Here is a 19608-nt window from a genome sequence, read left to right as displayed (position 1 = left end):
AGCTGAAGATATAATTCCTAAAAATTAAATTTCTACAGCGTTTTTTCCGTGATGCAATTTGATGTGACACATCCTTTACTGATGGTTTCAATGGGTACTGGCGTGATAAACGGAATGAGGAACAGTATCTTTCAACCAGGAATTTTGCTGGAGACTCCTGCATGGTTTGAGCGGAATTATGTGCAACTCGAAAGCTCAAGATGCTCTGGAATCCTCTCTCTTACCGTTTTTATGTGGATATCGTCACAAAAAAATCACATTCCAGCAAAATAATGCTACTATTCATACCAGCAAGGAAACTAAGCAATGGATGAGCGACCAAAAAGTTAATTTTTTGGACTAGCCGGCTCGCTCTCCAGACTTGAATCCTGTTGAAAATCTTAGGGGGATCCTTGTACGCAGAATCTACACTGAAAGAAAACGATACACCGCGATTGAAGAGCTCAAGATCGCAATTTCGGAAACACGGAAAAATATCAAGAAATCCGTTCAGCAGAATTTGGTAAAAGTATTCCAACACAAATTTTCCAGGTTATTAGCCGAAATGGCATAGTTGCCAAGTATTAAATGTAAATCATCCGACCGTTTTGAATTTTTCATTGATAATACTCATGCATTTTGAAATGGTCTTATAGAAACTGAAATTATCATATTTCAGCACAATAATTAAACAAACAACTCTTTTGAACGAAATTGTCGTAAATATACTTTATTCTAAGCATTCAACAATGTATGAATGTATCTTGTTGAAATTCTAACTGTTTGTGTTGCAACGAACTATAATCAGGGTGGTCTTATAGAAGTTGGACAGAGTGTATATGATAAGTACCCGGCCCATGCCAGATTTATCACGTTTAAGCTAAATTCTATTTCTAATCATACCCGTATTGTGGATCGGTGGATAGTTGACTCATCATCACTCATCACTTGCATTATCTATTTTAATTCATAGAACCCAGCGTGATATATAAAATTACTAAAGCTTTGTACATTGTTCAGTTTACTTCCACCTCTGATTACAAAATAATAGCCGGTGACATAGTTTCTGTGTGAAATTCTTTGTGAAAACAATGGGTTAACAACCATCCTTTCGGTTGCCACGCTTCAAATTTTGAAACATTTCATTCATTAGTATAGCTAGGGTCAACATAAGGACAATAAAAAACAGCCCAATTTGTTCAACTTGAGTTGCAATGTTTAAATCACAAAACTAAACTTTTTTTTGTTTATTGTGACCAAAAAATGTCCGATACAATTCCTAACCCTCTGGCCTAGGCTTGATCAGCGATTGTTGTCCGAGAGAGAATCGAACACAGACCCATCTCAATAATAACAAAGATGGATGTTTAATTTGGCACAGATGCAAACGCAGATAAGAACCCTTATCTAGGGTTCTGGCGTCAGACTCTCTCTTTCAAGGTACATACACCAATCGTTGACATTTTCACATCCTTTGTCAAACTTGTTCTGTTACCCACACATCAAGAAAATGTATGGTAACATCATATTTTCCCCACTTTAGACACAATAACCGAATCACCACCAGCGACAACTGGGATGGTGACCCTCGAAATGAGTTGCTGATATGAAGAATCCACAGCCATCGAGGAAATTAACTGATTAAGCAAAAACAACTATCTTGTTCCCAGTATCAACTGAGCGTTCGTTCAGTTTGGATCCGAATTTGGATCGTGGTGGTCGGGCCTAAGTATGATAATCGCTGTGTGGTGGTGTGCACCGGTCAAATGCTAACAACCTTCAAAGGTTGACAAATTCTTGCATAAATTAAGAAAGTGCTCAGCAGGACGCGCATTAGTGAGCGGTTAGTTGGAATTATTTCACAGAACAGTGGTTATTTCATAAGTGATCGTGATAATAAATACCAAGCATGGAAATGTACAAAACCAAGTTGCTGAGTGCGTTATTGCACCTAGCGTGTATCGTGGTTATTGCAAAAAGTGCAACACTGATTAGCTCTGGAGAGCAAAGTAAACCCATTCACCATCTGAACGAGGAACCAATCATTGGTGTGTTGGCCCAGGAAATGTCCTATTCGCTGGCCAACAAATATGGAGACAATTTTGAGAGCTACATTGCAGCATCCTATGTAAAATTCATTGAAGGCGCCGGAGCACGTGTGGTGCCCATCTGGTGAGTGATGTGTCCCAACGACTATTGTTGGTAGCACAATCAGAAAAGCCCCAGTTTTTGCTGTGTGACTAGCCAATTCGTAGAATATCACGTATATGTTACGCTGAACAAATGAACCCGATTACACAAAATAAGATAGTGCACATCCAAGTCCTTCGTTCCGTTGCCCTCCATGTAATTTGTTTTCGATGTATCAAAATACCCGCTTAAAGCTATCGTTACAAAGTCCCCTGCTATTGTTAATGGTGCAATATTGGCTAGAAGCTGGATGGCCTACTTTCTTCTGATAATGAATGCTCATTATCTTGGCGCCGCTTCTTGTGCAATCCAAAAGGATCCGAAAAGGGACCTTTGTATATAACATATTGATCGGTTCTGCCAATTTGTCCGGAAATTTAATCTTGTCCATGATTTTTGATCACTCTTGTTCGATGCTGCAACTACTATAGCGCAATGCTGTGTTTTTCGCCGTCGGATCAGTTGTATTTGTCTCTTGTCCTTGTTTGTCTAGCTCTATATCTCTCGTAGTCGATGAATGGTTGAATGAATTGTATTTTAGTAATGCTCTAGTGGCGACAGAACATTGAATGTTGTTTGTGTTGTTGATTTTATTGTGTGACTGCGTATGTTCTGGAGCAGATGATAGAGTTCTCTGATGATCAAAGAGTTTAACCGTCTACACGTTCACTATGTCGTTGATTACAGAATAATAATAGTTTTTAGCGCATCATACCGCCACTGTTGTGTTACTCGGATATTATCGGTAGTTTTCTGTCACTAAATGACTTATCATGTAATGCACGTATTTTAAAACACAACCTTCTTCACACTCAGGTAGCATTGTTTGATAACTGATGTAGTAGCGCTTATTTGTGATGCATGTTTCTTCTTCATATTAGCCAATAGCTTTGTGGAGCCGATCTGGCGTAGTGGTAACATCCATACCTCTCACGCTGAAGATCACGAGTTCAATTCTCACTCCCAACATTCTTCCAAAATTGGAAGTAAAAAGTGACGAACCAGCCAAAAGTGTTGAAAGTCACTATAATACAGATATAAAAAAAAAAAAAAAAGCCAATAGCTAGCTATTTACTAGCTTATGAGTTTCGTTTTTTTTGTGAACAACGATATTTGCAGCTTGATTTCAAGAGAAAATATATGAATTAAATCAATTATCTATATATATATATATAAAAATATCGTGTCACGGTGTTTGTTACCGAACTCCTCCGAAACGGCTCGACCAATTTTGATGAAATTATACTCAAAATACTTGGTAGGTATGAGAATAGGCTGTAAACTATATATTAGGCTGTCAAAAAAGCCCTGCGGTATTTTTTTTGAATTTTCATTTGTTCATAAAATTAGTTACAATCATCTGTTTTAAGTCAAATATGCGCCGTTTTGTTCGATGACTTGTTCCCAACGAGATGCCAACTTCATAATACCCCTGTTATAGAAGCTCGCTTCCTTATTGGCAAAAAACTCGGATAGCCAATTTTCACAGGCCTCTTTTGTGGCTAACTTCTGACTACCTAGCTCGTTCACCATGAATAAAAACAGGTGGTAGTCACTTGGTGCAAGGTCCGGACTATACGGCGGATGCAAAAGAACCTCCCTTCCGTTTGCGCTTCACGTTGTCGTAAGTGACCCACTTTTCATCGCCAGTCACCATCCGCTTCAGAAACGGGTCGATTTTGTTGCGATTCAGCAGCGATTCACATGCGTCGATACGGTCAAAGATGTTTTTTTGCGTCAACGTGTGTGGCACCTATACATCGAGCTTCTTTGTGAATCCAAGCTTCTTCAAATGGTTAATAACGGTTTGATGACTTATCCCCAGCTCTTGGCCGATGCTACGGCTGCTACTATGCCGGTCTTTCTCGGCTCATTCAGCGATTTTGTCGCAATTTTCGACGACAGGCCTTCCGGAGCGTGGCGCATCTTCGACGACCTCTACACCAGAACGAAAACGTTGAAACCATCGTTGTGCGGTGGAAATGGAAACTGTATCGGGTCCATAAACTGCACAAATTTTATTGGCAGCTTGAGATGCATTTTTGCCTTTGTCATAGTAGTACTGTAAAATATGTCGGATTTTCTCTTTATTTTGCTCCATATTTGCGACACTATAACTCACGAACGACTTAACCAAACAAAACACTGTCATGGACTATATTATAGCGCGCAAAAATACCTTTCCAACAAGCTATAATATGACTCGATACAATGAATACAACTAGAACTACGCGCTTACAACGACACCTCGCGGAAATACCGCAGGACTTTTTTGACAGCCTAATATGATACCGGTAGGATACCGATTACTGTATATTTACCGTATATATACCAATTAGGGCGACACTATGCGAAAAAATAATTTTTTCTGCATAAATTGAATTTTTTTTTTGTATTTATTAAAATTTGGTTTCAGAAAAAAAACATAAAAACCCAAAATTTCATCCTTTTAACCTCGTCCCATTTTCTTTATTTTTTATTTCACGATTTTAAACGAAATGCGATAAACACAATATCCAAATAAAAAAAACTTAACAACATTGAGCTTCGTGTTCTATTTCTGTAAAATAGAAACGGAATTTTGGGTGGAATAAATACACTTTTTAAACGAAAAATATTGATGGAAATTTGCTATACTCTTTCAAATATGTTTTGTATGTAACAAAGTGACACATTTTCTACAAGTGGGTAGTGTACAAAAATTCTGTCTGATAATGTTTTTTTATATTATGGATAAAGTTTTAGCGGAAATGTAGTTAAAAAATCTAGAAAAAAAAGTTGAGTTAGGGTCAGGACTATGTCATCTAAGTATTCAAGTAACATGAAAAAATAATCTGTATTCAAATTGCTCCACAACTTCTGCTTTTGATTAAGGCAAGGTTGCCGCATTTCCATGGATCGATTAAATTTGAGTCGAACAGATTTCAGAATGCAAAAGCCGATTTCGTTCAAATCGTGGAATCCGATCGGCTTCCAGACCAATCGGATTCCGGAATATGGGTTAGTGTTTGATATTGTTCCCCCTGAACCATGGTTCATGGCCTATGCGGTGATCTGAAGCTTTTACCGCCTTGCGTTGCAGATGGAAAACACGATCTCAAGGGTAGGTGAATATCCAATGTAAAAACGAAGAAACGGCTACCATTGACAAATATCAGTAACGCAGACTTTGACGGACTGAAAATCGTTGGGTATTACCACATTCGCCTCAGCTGAGCAAAACGTTCAATGTTTATATTAGTGTTGAGTTTCGCTGTTCAGCGAAAAGCAGTATAAAAGTCCGTGAATAAGGCAATCAATATATATATATATTTTTTTTATCCAGTTCATTTATTTGTAAGGCTCAATCGCATAAGCTTTGCGGAGCCGCTAATTCAAGGTTTGTTTATACAAAGTTTCAACTAATTTCTATGTTTAGTAGGATTCGACCGAATACTCGCGGTTTACTCGAGGTTAAAAGGGCAACATTTTTGTGGGACGGGTCAGGTTGGGGATATGGATATGAGGTATCGTAGTCTCAACCGAGGGTTGCCGCACGCACTGTAGCATTGTGCATAATGACCAGGGATAGCATCTGGTGTTCGACTAGCTGTCGAGGGTGGGCGACGGTGAGATGGGGGGACAAGAAAAACAAACTAATAACAAAAAAGAAAAACACAAAAGCATTAAATACTTATACTAGACCATTTCACAAACATATAGATCAACTGCATATAGCAGATGTCGCGAGTTCCCAACACGTCTCTAACAGGAACATAGGGTTGTCTTCCTTGGGCCTCAAGGGCATTCAAACTCGGGCTGCGTAATTATCCGTACATTGCCAAACTGCGTGATCGATGTCATCGTAACCGTTTCCACACCGACAGACGTTGCTTTGAACAAGATTTATTCTGTGGAGATGCACAGCTAGCGAGTAGTGGTTGGACATAAGTCTACTCATTACACGAATGAAGTCACGACTTAAGTCCAAACCTTTGAACCACGCTCTCGAAGAAACCTTTGGAATAATTGAATATAACCACCGCCCAAGACTTCCAGTGTCCCAATCGGTTTGCCCACTCAAGAGGGAACTCTGACGCAGTAATTGGAAAAATTCATCGTATGAAATCTGTCTATCAAACAATTCGCCTTTCTGGGCACCCACCTTTGCGAGAGTGTCCGCCTTCTCATTGCCAGGAATTGAGCAATGAGAGGGGACCCATACAAAGGTTATCTTATAAGATCTTTCGATCAGTGCACTCATCTGCAGCCTCACTTTTGTGAGGAAATAAGATGGGTGCCTACTAGTTCTCATCGACTGGAGAGCCTCAAGCGAACTGAGACTATCCGAGAAAATGAAGTAATGGTCTGCAGGCTTGTTGGAGATCATCCCCAATGCGAAATCGATTGCTGTCAGCTCAGCAACATCAACGGAACAAGGTTCCTGCAGTTTACGGAAGGCGCTTGAATTTTCATTGAAAACACCGAAGCCAGTGGATCCATTGAGGCGAGACCCATCAGTGAAGTATCTTTTCATGTAATTGACTTTTTGGTACTTTCGGTTAAAAATACGGGGAATGAAAGTTGGTCGAAGCTGATCTGAAATCCCAAGTATTGCTTGTTTCATCGACAGATCGTATTCGATTGAGGAACTGCTGATGGTGAAGTGAGCACGGTCTGGAGTAAACGATGGAAGACAAATATCTGATGAAATATAGTGATGATAAATTCTCATAAACCGAGATTGTATATTTAGATGAAGCATTTTATCAAAGTTTTCAATCACAAGTGTGTTCGTGATACCGCATTTCAGCTTCTTTGTGAATCCAAGCTTCTTCAAATGGTTAATAACGGTTTGATGACTTATCCCCAGCTCTTGGCCGATGCTACGGCTGCTACTATGCCGGTCTTTCTCGGCTCATTCAGCGATTTTGTCGCAATTTTCGACGACAGGCCTTCCGGAGCGTGGCGCATCTTCGACGACCTCTACACCAGAACGAAAACGTTGAAACCATCGTTGTGCGGTGGAAATGGAAACTGTATCGGGTCCATAAACTGCACAAATTTTATTGGCAGCTTGAGATGCATTTTTGCCTTTGTCATAGTAGTACTGTAAAATATGTCGGATTTTCTCTTTATTTTGCTCCATATTTGCGACACTATAACTCACGAACGACTTAACCAAACAAAACACTGTCATGGACTATATTATAGCGCGCAAAAATACCTTTCCAACAAGCTATAATATGACTCGATACAATGAATACAACTAGAACTACGCGCTTACAACGACACCTCGCGGAAATACCGCAGGACTTTTTTGACAGCCTAATATGATACCGGTAGGATACCGATTACTGTATATTTACCGTATATATACCAATTAGGGCGACACTATGCGAAAAAATAATTTTTTCTGCATAAATTGAATTTTTTTTTTGTATTTATTAAAATTTGGTTTCAGAAAAAAAACATAAAAACCCAAAATTTCATCCTTTTAACCTCGTCCCATTTTCTTTATTTTTTATTTCACGATTTTAAACGAAATGCGATAAACACAATATCCAAATAAAAAAAACTTAACAACATTGAGCTTCGTGTTCTATTTCTGTAAAATAGAAACGGAATTTTGGGTGGAATAAATACACTTTTTAAACGAAAAATATTGATGGAAATTTGCTATACTCTTTCAAATATGTTTTGTATGTAACAAAGTGACACATTTTCTACAAGTGGGTAGTGTACAAAAATTCTGTCTGATAATGTTTTTTTATATTATGGATAAAGTTTTAGCGGAAATGTAGTTAAAAAATCTAGAAAAAAAAGTTGAGTTAGGGTCAGGACTATGTCATCTAAGTATTCAAGTAACATGAAAAAATAATCTGTATTCAAATTGCTCCACAACTTCTGCTTTTGATTAAGGCAAGGTTGCCGCATTTCCATGGATCGATTAAATTTGAGTCGAACAGATTTCAGAATGCAAAAGCCGATTTCGTTCAAATCGTGGAATCCGATCGGCTTCCAGACCAATCGGATTCCGGAATATGGGTTAGTGTTTGATATTGTTCCCCCTGAACCATGGTTCATGGCCTATGCGGTGATCTGAAGCTTTTACCGCCTTGCGTTGCAGATGGAAAACACGATCTCAAGGGTAGGTGAATATCCAATGTAAAAACGAAGAAACGGCTACCATTGACAAATATCAGTAACGCAGACTTTGACGGACTGAAAATCGTTGGGTATTACCACATTCGCCTCAGCTGAGCAAAACGTTCAATGTTTATATTAGTGTTGAGTTTCGCTGTTCAGCGAAAAGCAGTATAAAAGTCCGTGAATAAGGCAATCAATATATATATATATTTTTTTTATCCAGTTCATTTATTTGTAAGGCTCAATCGCATAAGCTTTGCGGAGCCGCTAATTCAAGGTTTGTTTATACAAAGTTTCAACTAATTTCTATGTTTAGTAGGATTCGACCGAATACTCGCGGTTTACTCGAGGTTAAAAGGGCAACATTTTTGTGGGACGGGTCAGGTTGGGGATATGGATATGAGGTATCGTAGTCTCAACCGAGGGTTGCCGCACGCACTGTAGCATTGTGCATAATGACCAGGGATAGCATCTGGTGTTCGACTAGCTGTCGAGGGTGGGCGACGGTGAGATGGGGGGACAAGAAAAACAAACTAATAACAAAAAAGAAAAACACAAAAGCATTAAATACTTATACTAGACCATTTCACAAACATATAGATCAACTGCATATAGCAGATGTCGCGAGTTCCCAACACGTCTCTAACAGGAACATAGGGTTGTCTTCCTTGGGCCTCAAGGGCATTCAAACTCGGGCTGCGTAATTATCCGTACATTGCCAAACTGCGTGATCGATGTCATCGTAACCGTTTCCACACCGACAGACGTTGCTTTGAACAAGATTTATTCTGTGGAGATGCACAGCTAGCGAGTAGTGGTTGGACATAAGTCTACTCATTACACGAATGAAGTCACGACTTAAGTCCAAACCTTTGAACCACGCTCTCGAAGAAACCTTTGGAATAATTGAATATAACCACCGCCCAAGACTTCCAGTGTCCCAATCGGTTTGCCCACTCAAGAGGGAACTCTGACGCAGTAATTGGAAAAATTCATCGTATGAAATCTGTCTATCAAACAATTCGCCTTTCTGGGCACCCACCTTTGCGAGAGTGTCCGCCTTCTCATTGCCAGGAATTGAGCAATGAGAGGGGACCCATACAAAGGTTATCTTATAAGATCTTTCGATCAGTGCACTCATCTGCAGCCTCACTTTTGTGAGGAAATAAGATGGGTGCCTACTAGTTCTCATCGACTGGAGAGCCTCAAGCGAACTGAGACTATCCGAGAAAATGAAGTAATGGTCTGCAGGCTTGTTGGAGATCATCCCCAATGCGAAATCGATTGCTGTCAGCTCAGCAACATCAACGGAACAAGGTTCCTGCAGTTTACGGAAGGCGCTTGAATTTTCATTGAAAACACCGAAGCCAGTGGATCCATTGAGGCGAGACCCATCAGTGAAGTATCTTTTCATGTAATTGACTTTTTGGTACTTTCGGTTAAAAATACGGGGAATGAAAGTTGGTCGAAGCTGATCTGAAATCCCAAGTATTGCTTGTTTCATCGACAGATCGTATTCGATTGAGGAACTGCTGATGGTGAAGTGAGCACGGTCTGGAGTAAACGATGGAAGACAAATATCTGATGAAATATAGTGATGATAAATTCTCATAAACCGAGATTGTATATTTAGATGAAGCATTTTATCAAAGTTTTCAATCACAAGTGTGTTCGTGATACCGCATTTCACCAGTATTCTGAGAGAAAGTTCCCAGAATCGGTTCTGTAGAGGAGTTACTCCTGCCAGAACCTCGAGACTCATGTTATGCGTTGAGTGCATACAGCCGAGAGCTATACGCAGACAATGATATTGAATTCGTTCCAATTTTAGAAGGTGACTTTTAGCTGCTGAGAGAAAGCAGAAAGAGCCATACTCCAGAATAGATAGAATAGTTGTTTTATAAAGCGTTATGAGATCTCCCGGATGAGCTCCCCACCACGTGCCGCAAATCGAGCGGAGAAAGTTGACTCTTTTTTGACATTTTTGCTTCAAATACGTAATGTGGGTATTCCAAGTGCATTTTGAATCAAACCAGACACCAAGGTACTTGAAGGTCAATGATTGGGTAATGTTTCTCCCCAAAAGCTTAAGTTGCAATTGGGCTGGGGACCGCTTTCGAGTAAACACTACCAGTTCTGTTTTCTGCGGCGAGAATTCTATCCCTAAGTTCCTTGCCCAAGAAGACAAGTTATCTAGGGAATTTTGCAATGGTCTTTGCAAGTTTTCGGCATGGGGACCTCTGACGGAAACCACACCATCATCTGCAAGTTGTCTTAGCGTGCATTGTTCTGCCAAATAACTGTCAATATCTTTCACATAAAAATTATAAAGAAGGGGGCTGAGACATGAGCCTTGGGGTAGACCCATATAACTATTTCTGGAAGTTGTCAGCTGTCCAAGGATGAAGTTCATTTGCTTTTCTGACAACAAATTGTACAAGAAGTTATTCAAAATTCCAGGAAGTCCACATCTGTTCAGATTGTCTGACAGAATTTCTATGGAAACTGAATCAAAAGCTCCCTTAATATCCAAGAATACTGAAGCCAGTTGCTCCTTGTGCGCAAAGGCCAGTTGAATATCTGTAGAAAGCAACGCTAGACAATCGTTTGTTCCTTTGCTCTTGCGAAACCCACATTGTGTACTTGATAGCAAATTATTTGTCTCGATCCATTGATCGAGTCTTCGAAGGATCATTTTCTCCAGCAATTTTCTAATGCACGAGAGCATAGCAATCGGACGGTATGAGTTATGGTCAGACGCTGGTTTGCCAGGCTTTTGAATTGCTATCACTTTGACCTGTCTCCATTCGGGTGGCACAATATTGTTTTCTAGTAGAGTATTGAATAAGTCTAGCAAGCGTCTTTTCGCGATATCGGGAAGATTTTTTAGAAGAACGAATTTAATCATATCGCTTCCGGGTGAAGAGTTGTTCGATGAAAGAAGAGCCATAGAAAATTCCAGCATTGAGAATGGTCTGTCCAGAGGTCCACCGCTTGGAGACGTTTCTCGAAGAATATGTTGGGCTGGAACTGAGTCTGGACAGACCTTTTTAGCGAAATCGAATATCCATCGGTTGGAGTACTCTTCACTCTCTGAGCGGTTACGCATGTTGCGAGCTACCCTCCACAAGGTGCGTATTGAGGTTTCACGAGAAAGACCTTCGATGAAATTGCGCCAGTAACCGCGTTTTTTTGCTTTAACTAATTGTTTCAGCTGTATTTCAAGCTTTGAATATTCCTCGAAGTGTGTGGATGTTCCATGTCTGCGAAAAGCTTTGAAAGCATCAGATTTTTTCAAATACAATTTTGTGCATTCATCGTCCCAGCCAGGAGTGGCTGGTTTTCTTTTAAATGAAGCACTTGGAACTTTTCTTTTTTGTGCTTCCAGTGGGCTTTTATACAATAAATCGACGAAGAATCGATATTCTTCCAATGGTGGAAGTATATCTATTGATTCGACACCGATTGTTACCGCCGTTGCAAATTTTTGCCAGTCGATGTTCCTTGTTAGATCAAATGGAACTCGAGATGGTTCAGTGGATTGCGGGCTACACTTGATTGATATATTGATTGGCAAGTGATCGCTACCATGGGGATCATTGATGACCTTCCACTGACAATCTAATGATAGCGAGTTTGAGCACAAAGATAGATCGAGTCGGCTTTCCCGAGCCGGAGGTTTTGCAATTCGTGTCACTTCACCAGTGTTCAAGATAGTCAAGTTGAAATCGTCACATAAATCGTAAAAAATAGCCGCCCTAGCGTCATCATAAAGATCGCCCCACCCAGTACCATGGGAGTTCATGTCACCCAAAATTAGAACTGGGGTTGAGAGAATCGAAATTAGATTCCAAAGTTGACTACGGCTAATGGAAGTATTCGGGGGAACGTATACTGAAGCTATGCAGAGTTCTTTATTCTTTGCAGTTATTTGACAAGCGACGATTTCGACGTCTGATAGAGCTGGGAGAGGAATTTTATAGAAAGAGTAGCACTTTTTGATCCCTAAAAGTACTCCTCCATAGGAATCATCTCTATCCAGGCGAATAATATTAAAATCGTGGAAGTTGAGTTCTGTGTCAGAAGAAAGCCATGTTTCGGAACGAGCGAATATATCACAATCATAATTTTGAAGTAAAAATTTGAACGAGTCTAGTTTAGGCACTAGACTACGGCAGTTCCATTGTAGCACATTGATCATATCTTCTACTACGTTAGATGAATTATCCATCGAAAGATATGATTGATGCAAGGAGGGGCCATGAAGCAGTCAATTGCTTAAGATAAGAGTTTAAAGATGGAAGCAAGGCAGAAATAAGGCTTCTGAGGGGGTCTTGAATTTTGAACGTGTTTAGTATGAAGTCCACAATGTCCGAAAAAGCTATCAATCCTCGATTAGACGCGAATTTTCTACGAGAAGATCGAGGAGCAGCGTTTTTATTTCTCTCTTCTCTGGGTAATGACGTAAAATCCTTGCTGCAACCAGGAACTGGCTGAGAAGGAGCCTTCGGATTCGTTTTTTTGCTACTATTACCCTATTAGATTCTGGTGCAGCCGAAGTATGACCCTCATCAGAATCAGAATCCGATTCTTGAGATGACAAAACCGAAAATTGGTTTTCATTTTGAGCGGCTGATGCGGTCTTTAGCATTTCAGCATAAGTCCGCTTGGAGCGTCCAGCGATAGAACGCTTCACTTTATCGGAGTGCTGTTTGTACCTTGGGCACTCTTGTAGAGGGTGAGGATTCTCGCCACAGTGAATACATTTTTCCACTGTTTGAGTGCAAGAATCCTCACTATGTTTATCGCCACATTTTCCGCAACGAAATTTGTTGCCGCAGTGGCTAACCGAGTGTCCCAACTTTTTACATTTGGTACAATTATAAACTCGCGGTACAAACAGGCGCACTGGGAAAAAAACATTTTCTACTTTCACATAGTTTGGGAGAACAGAACCTGCGAAAGTAACTCGAAAAGAGTGCGAGGGCTTATAAACTTTTTTATTTTCTTCCAAAGATGCTGAATGCAAATTTCTAACATCCAGGATCTTTACAAGATCTCCAATCATCGAGTTTTTGAAGGAACCCGACGCTTGTTTTAGTTCATCGACACTCAGACTCGCGTCGGTTACTACGCCTTCTATCTCCACTTCTCGAGAAGGGATGTAGATGTGATACTCCCTGTTAAAAACTTCGTGGTCAACAATCTTGTTGGCCACATCAAAAGTCGGTGCTTCTACACGCAGTTTGTCCGGTCTCTCTTTATGTATCGAGACGCCCTTATAATTACGCAGCAAATCTCTTGAAATATCAAGAGTCTTCAAAGCTTTTTCCTTGGGCCGAAAGAAAACAACCCATGGTGCCTTCGAGGACTGTTGATAATAACGCGTCCGCGCAACATTGGCATCAGCAGATGTCATAACGGTTGCGCAGACGGTGCGCAACCGCCTATGAAAACGAAAAAAAACTCGCACGCACACACACAACTCACACGCACACACTCGCGCAAAAACTCAATCGATGTGACTACTTCTCGATTGAATGACAACGACGAAATAATGCGCCAACAAATTGGCCAGTATATCAACACCAATGAAGTTGTCATATCTTTGGTTTCACAATTCATGAACGGGACCCAACAGTCATGATTTTGGCTATTCATTCAGAAAACCTATTTTTCACTAACGCAACCGTAATTGAAAAAAATGAATATTGATTTTCTTTATTTCATTTTAAACTTTTAGATAAAAATATATTACTTTCTTTCACTTCACATTTTATATATTAACATTATTTTTTTTTTACTAATTTACATATTTTACATCAACCACATCAGTTACGTAAATGAAATACATTGAAATAAGATGGTTTGAATGATTTGATTTTTTTTTATTGTTGGCGGTCATCGTCAAAAGCGCTCAATTCCTCTATATGGCATAGCTCTTATCGCCACATATTCGTTTGATCTTCATCAACGAATGGATCAAAACGTAAAACCATTCAATCATACGTACAATATATTAGTTATTGTTTATTCAATTACCAAAATATTCACTAGAAACAATTTATTTGGCAGAACAACGTTTGCCGGGTCAGCTAGTTTATGTTATAGTAAAGTGACCAGATTGTCAGAGGTCTAACGCGGGACACAAATAACGAAACGTTATGTATATACGTTATAAGAACATGAACCATAGTTTAGAGAGTCTCATTCATTCGTGAAACTCTTAACATGTGTCCTAGCAATTAAACCTGACCTGTAATCACTCAGTTGTGATTTTTCGGTGGTTTAGATTTTGTTTACGCCTGAAAATATCTCTCTCGGACAGAGCATTTAGGTCTGGCAAGCACGATTCAAATTCTTCAATGGAATGATCGAAAATTCCAATCCATTTTTCATCGATTTTAGTGTTAACGTGTGCATTAAAAAATGGGCTAATTCCGGATGACGATGAAAAAAAGCTACAAAAGATAATTTAATGGAACAAATTTTCCTTAAATGTTAGGATTTTTAAGCCTACAACCAAAATGATTCAAGACTGTTGATTCGCAGCAGCAGCACTGTCAAGCAACTTGATGAGTTTTTCATACTGGCAACTCCACCCCACAGCGAAGGAGTTGGACATTCTGTGGCACTTTGTGTCCGCCAGATATAGCCAATCTGGTATTTACAATATCCTCTCTCTGCCGCTCCTTAAGATCGAAGCAACCGGTCAAATGATGAAGGAGAATCTGGCCAAAATGGACATGTTTATGCGGAAGCGTCAGACGAGACCGACCGTGTCTGAGCAGCAGGCAATCATTCAGAAGGAGTAGCTTGAGGTACCGGTGAAAATCTTCTTTCCGGTTAAAGAAGTGAAAAACTTCTTTTCGTACTCATAATGAAAGACAAAACGTACTTGATGCTAGAATTCAACGAATGCAAGGGACCGGGTACTTTACGTTCCCCAGATAAGTGATGGCGACGAATATATCACCCACATCAAGTTCTCCAAGAAGGTCATTCTCTGACAAACGAGAAGGGAATGTCCAAGCCGCTCTTCTTTCGAGTCATATGGTAAATTGGGAGATATACAGTACGAAGTGCTTGCCGGAAGTTGCGAAGGTGATGTGGTTGAAACTGGGATCCGTCCATTATGCCAAAAGATCACTGGAGAATGGATCGGCTGGAGATCAAACCGCCCACCTTCCCAACATCCCCCAGCTGCGACCGATAGAAAACTTTTGGGCGGATGGCCAAAATGAAGAGACAGCCGACCGCCAAAGCCACGAAAAGGTAAAAGAACACGTCTTCTCATCGGCCATAGTTGAGGTTCCAGCCGCCAAGCGTTTCATTTACGATACTTCATCAAACAACCCTGTCTCTTCCTGTCCCGTATACACTAGTTATTCCGGATTATTTAACACGTTGAGTCCTGACCGAGTTAGAGGACCAAAGATGAACTTTTCGTCTGACTCACGTTGGTCCCTGCGGATCAATAGGAGACTTTTATAAAAAAACATTTTCTAATTTGGTTGCTGTCGTTTCCATTTGACACTCTCTAAACAAAAAGTTCACTGTCGGTGCGATGAAACCAGGGGGAGGGGGGTGGGTGTGTGGTTGCCATAGAAATGAAACATAAATTTCTGCATAACTCGAGAACTAATCAAGCAAATGGGACCAAATTTGGCATATGGAGGTTTTAGGGAGCATTAAATGTTTTTATGTTGATTTGACACTTCTTTCTCCTCTCTAAAGAGGAGGAGGGGAGAGTGCCGAACAACTCGAGAACTAATCAAACAAATGGAATTAAACTTAGCATATAGAGGTATAAGGGATCGATAAACGTTTCTATGGTGGTTTGACACTCCTCCCTCCTCTCTAAGGGGAGGCTACCATACAAATGAAACATAAATTTCTGCATAACTCGAGAACTAATCAAGCAAATGGAACCGAATTTGGCATGTGAAGGTTCTAGGGGACACGAAACGTTTCTATGGTAGATAGACACTCCTCCCCTCTCTCTGAAGGGGAGGGGGGCTGCCATAGAAATGAAACATAAATTTCTACATAACTCGAGAGCTAATCAAGCAAATGGAACCAAATTTGGAATATGGAGGTCTTAGGGAACAATAAATGTTTTTAGGGAGCAATAAATTTTTTATGTCTTTCTCCTCTCCAAAGAGGAGGGGAGGGTGCCGAACAACTCGAGAACTAATCAAACAATTGGAATTAGCATATAGAGATATAAGGGGTCGATAAACGTTTCTATGGTGGTTCGACACTCCTCCCTCCTCTCTAAGGGGAGGCTACCATACAAATGAAATACAAATTTCTGCATAATTCGATAACTTATCAATCAAATAGAGCCAAAATTTGCATGTGAAGGTTTTCGAATATGAGAAATGTTTCTGAGATATGACACCCCTCCCTCCACTGAGATGGAGAAGAGGTCCCGTAAAAATAATACAAACATTTCGACTAAACATATTCCAACCAAAAATGACAATTGAATTTTTTTAATGTGATAAAACGCACTCCTATATTTTCTTCTGTCTATTTAAATAAAAATGGATCACTGAATGTGTTGATAAGAGCAAAACTCGAGAAAGGAATTGTCCGATTTAGGGCTGTTTTTATTCTATCATATTTTCTGTATCAAACATTTATTCCATGTAACGGAGAAACATAAAGGGTGTGTCACATCAAATTGCATCACGGAAAAAACGCTGTAGAAATTTAATTTTTAGGAATTATATCTTCAGCTTTCGCTTATAATCAGATAAGAGTGTATAGATCACGTTGGCCATGCTTCACTGTCAATTTTTCGTAAATTTGGAAAAATGTCGTCGAACGAAAAAGAGCGTCGTGAATTAATCCTGCGCACTCATTTCGAGAATCCGGAGTTGTCACATCGGGACATCGGTAAGATGCTGGGAATCGTCCAATCCACGGTCAGCAGAGTACTAAAACGATACTTCGAGAACCTAACTATCGACCGGAAGGTGAAAAACGGCAAAAATGGATGCTCCGTCAGTGAAAAAGATCACAAGCGCGTAGTTAAGCAGTTTAGACGTGATCCGAGAAGTTCGGTCCGGGATGTCGCCAATAAGCTGAATTTGTCAAGTTCATTCGTCCAGCAGACCAAGCAGCGGGAGGGCCTGCGTACATACAAGGTTCAGAAGGCTCCTAACCGCGACGAAAGGCAAAACATGGTGGGGAAGACGCGAGCCCGGAAGCTGTACACCGAAATGCTGACGAAGCCGCATTGCCTGGTAATGGACGAAGAAACCTACGTCAAAGCGGACTTTCGTCAGCTGCCGGGCCTGTTGTTCTCTTCCGCAGAGGATAAATTCAGCGTTCCGGAGGAGATTCGCAAGCAGAAACTATCCAAGTTTGCCAAAAAGTACATGGTGTGGCAAGCGATCTGCTCTTGCGGAAAGCGGAGCGCCCCCTTCGTGATGACCGGCACGGTAAACGGGCAGGTTTACCTTAAGGAGTGCCTACGGAAGCGCTTACTACCACTATTGAAGCAGCACGAGGGCCCGAACATCTGCTGGCCGGATCTCGCTTCGTGCCACTATTCAAAGGGCGTGTTGGAGTGGTACGAAGCCAACGGGGTCACCTTCGTGCCAAACGAAATGAACCCGCCCAACGCGCCGGAGCTTCGCCCAATAGAGAAATATTGGGCGATTTTGAAGCAGGCCCTCCGGAAGAACCCAAAAGTTGTCAAATCGGAGGCGGACTTCAAGAGAAAATGGATTTCTGTTCAAAAAAAACTACAACCTGACGTTGTACAGAACCTTATGGACGGGGTAACGAGGAAGGTGCGAGCATACGGCTTGAGCTCGAAGTATGAATAAAAAGAAAATGCCAAAGTTGTTTAATAGTTTTTATTTTACTGTCTAAAATTTTAAAAAGGATCGGTCTACTGGGCGAATTTCTACAGCGTTTTTTCCGTGATGCAATTTGATGTGACACACCCTTTATTATTTGAAAGTGGTTGAAAAATATTGAACGATAATTGTATCTGAAAATAGTCTGATATTATAATGACGAGTTGGTAGAAGAACACTGGATTCTTTTTTTTACGCGATAGTTGGGCGCGCCCAAAAAAATCGCGTGAAAAAACTCGTAATTTTAAGCAAATCGCGTAAAAAGTATTATGTATTTTGACAAAATGTTTTTGTTCGTAGTGCGTACGAGGCCGCATGCGCGTCTTTTGTGTGCGAGCGTGTTTGTGTGTATGGATGTATTTGTGTGTTCGTGTGCGTTTGTACATCCACACAAACACGCTCAAACACACTTGTTCATGTGTGCACGCATGTCGCGTGTGTTTGTCCATGTGTGTGTAAGTGCGCGCGTGTGTTCGTGCATGTTTGTGCATGTGTGCGCGTGTGTTCTGTTCGTGCGTGTATTTACACATGTGTGTTTGCGCGTGTTTGTGTGGGTGTACAAACGCATACGAACCACCAATACGCGCGCACACAAACGACGCGCATGCGGCCTATGCATGTGTGCACGTATGTGCGCGTGTGTTTGTGCATTTGCGTGTGTCCGTGCTTGTTTGTGCATGGGTACACGTATGTGCGCGTGTGTTTATGCATGTGTGTGCAAGTGTGTGCGTGTTTTTTGAATGTGTGTGCATGTTTGTTCATGTGTGCGTGAGTTTGTGCATGTGTCTGCAAGTGTGCGCATGTTTTTTTTAATGTTTGTGCATGTTCGTGCATGTGTGCACGTATGTGCGCGTGTGTTCGTGCATATTTGTGCATGTGTCTGCAAGTGTGCGCGTGTGTTTTTTTAATATTTGTGCATGTGTGTGCAGGTATGTGTGCGTGTGTTCGTGCATTTTTGTGCATGTGTGTGCATTTGTGCGCGTGTGTGAACGTGTGTGTTTTGCGTGTGCTCACATTTCTGCGTATGCACGCAGAAATTTTTTGGACCTGATCGAAAATCGCGTAATTTTGAGCAATTCGCGTAAAAAAATCACGCAAAAAAAATCGCATAAAAAAAAGAATCTAGTGTACTAGGAATTTTATAGTAAAAGGGTAGGGTAGTTTAGAAAATCTATCAATGAACAGTTCTGCGATTGGACCTATGAACTTGCGTTTAGTGAAAAAAAGTGAATGTGATAATTTTGAGCGGGACGAAGTTTGCAGGGTCAGCTAGTTTATCAGTAAAAGAGATGAGCTGTCTGATAGTCGAACCTTCATATTCTTTCATATCGTTGAACTTCTTCCCTATATATGTATTCTGAGCATTACGTACAGGGTGGGCCATTTAAAGTGGAAGGATTTGTTTTTGCAATAGCAAAGTAAAGAAGTGGAATTT

At 40.6% G+C, this 19608-nt stretch overlaps 1 protein-coding gene across 3 annotated transcripts in view; it reads left to right on the top strand.

The window, feature by feature from the left end:
* Positions 1 to 1649: 1649 nt before the first annotated feature.
* Positions 1650 to 19608, top strand: part of LOC129771268 (gamma-glutamyl hydrolase-like) — a 31318-nt gene continuing 13359 nt past the window's right edge. For all 3 annotated transcript variants that reach the window (XR_008742323.1, XM_055774755.1, XM_055774754.1), the window contains exon 1: positions 1650 to 2151. Coding sequence is in view for 2 of the 3 variants with exons in the window: in XM_055774755.1 (XP_055630730.1) it covers positions 1889 to 2151 (263 nt within the window). In the remaining variant the exon portion in view is untranslated. The remainder of the gene's footprint in view (positions 2152 to 19608) is intronic.

This window comes from Toxorhynchites rutilus, chromosome 2 (genome assembly GCF_029784135.1).
Source record: "Toxorhynchites rutilus septentrionalis strain SRP chromosome 2, ASM2978413v1, whole genome shotgun sequence".
NCBI classification, from domain to species: domain Eukaryota; kingdom Metazoa; phylum Arthropoda; class Insecta; order Diptera; family Culicidae; genus Toxorhynchites; species Toxorhynchites rutilus.
The sequence above is the reverse complement of the archived record's forward strand: the minus strand, read 5'-3'. Positions and strand labels throughout refer to the sequence as shown.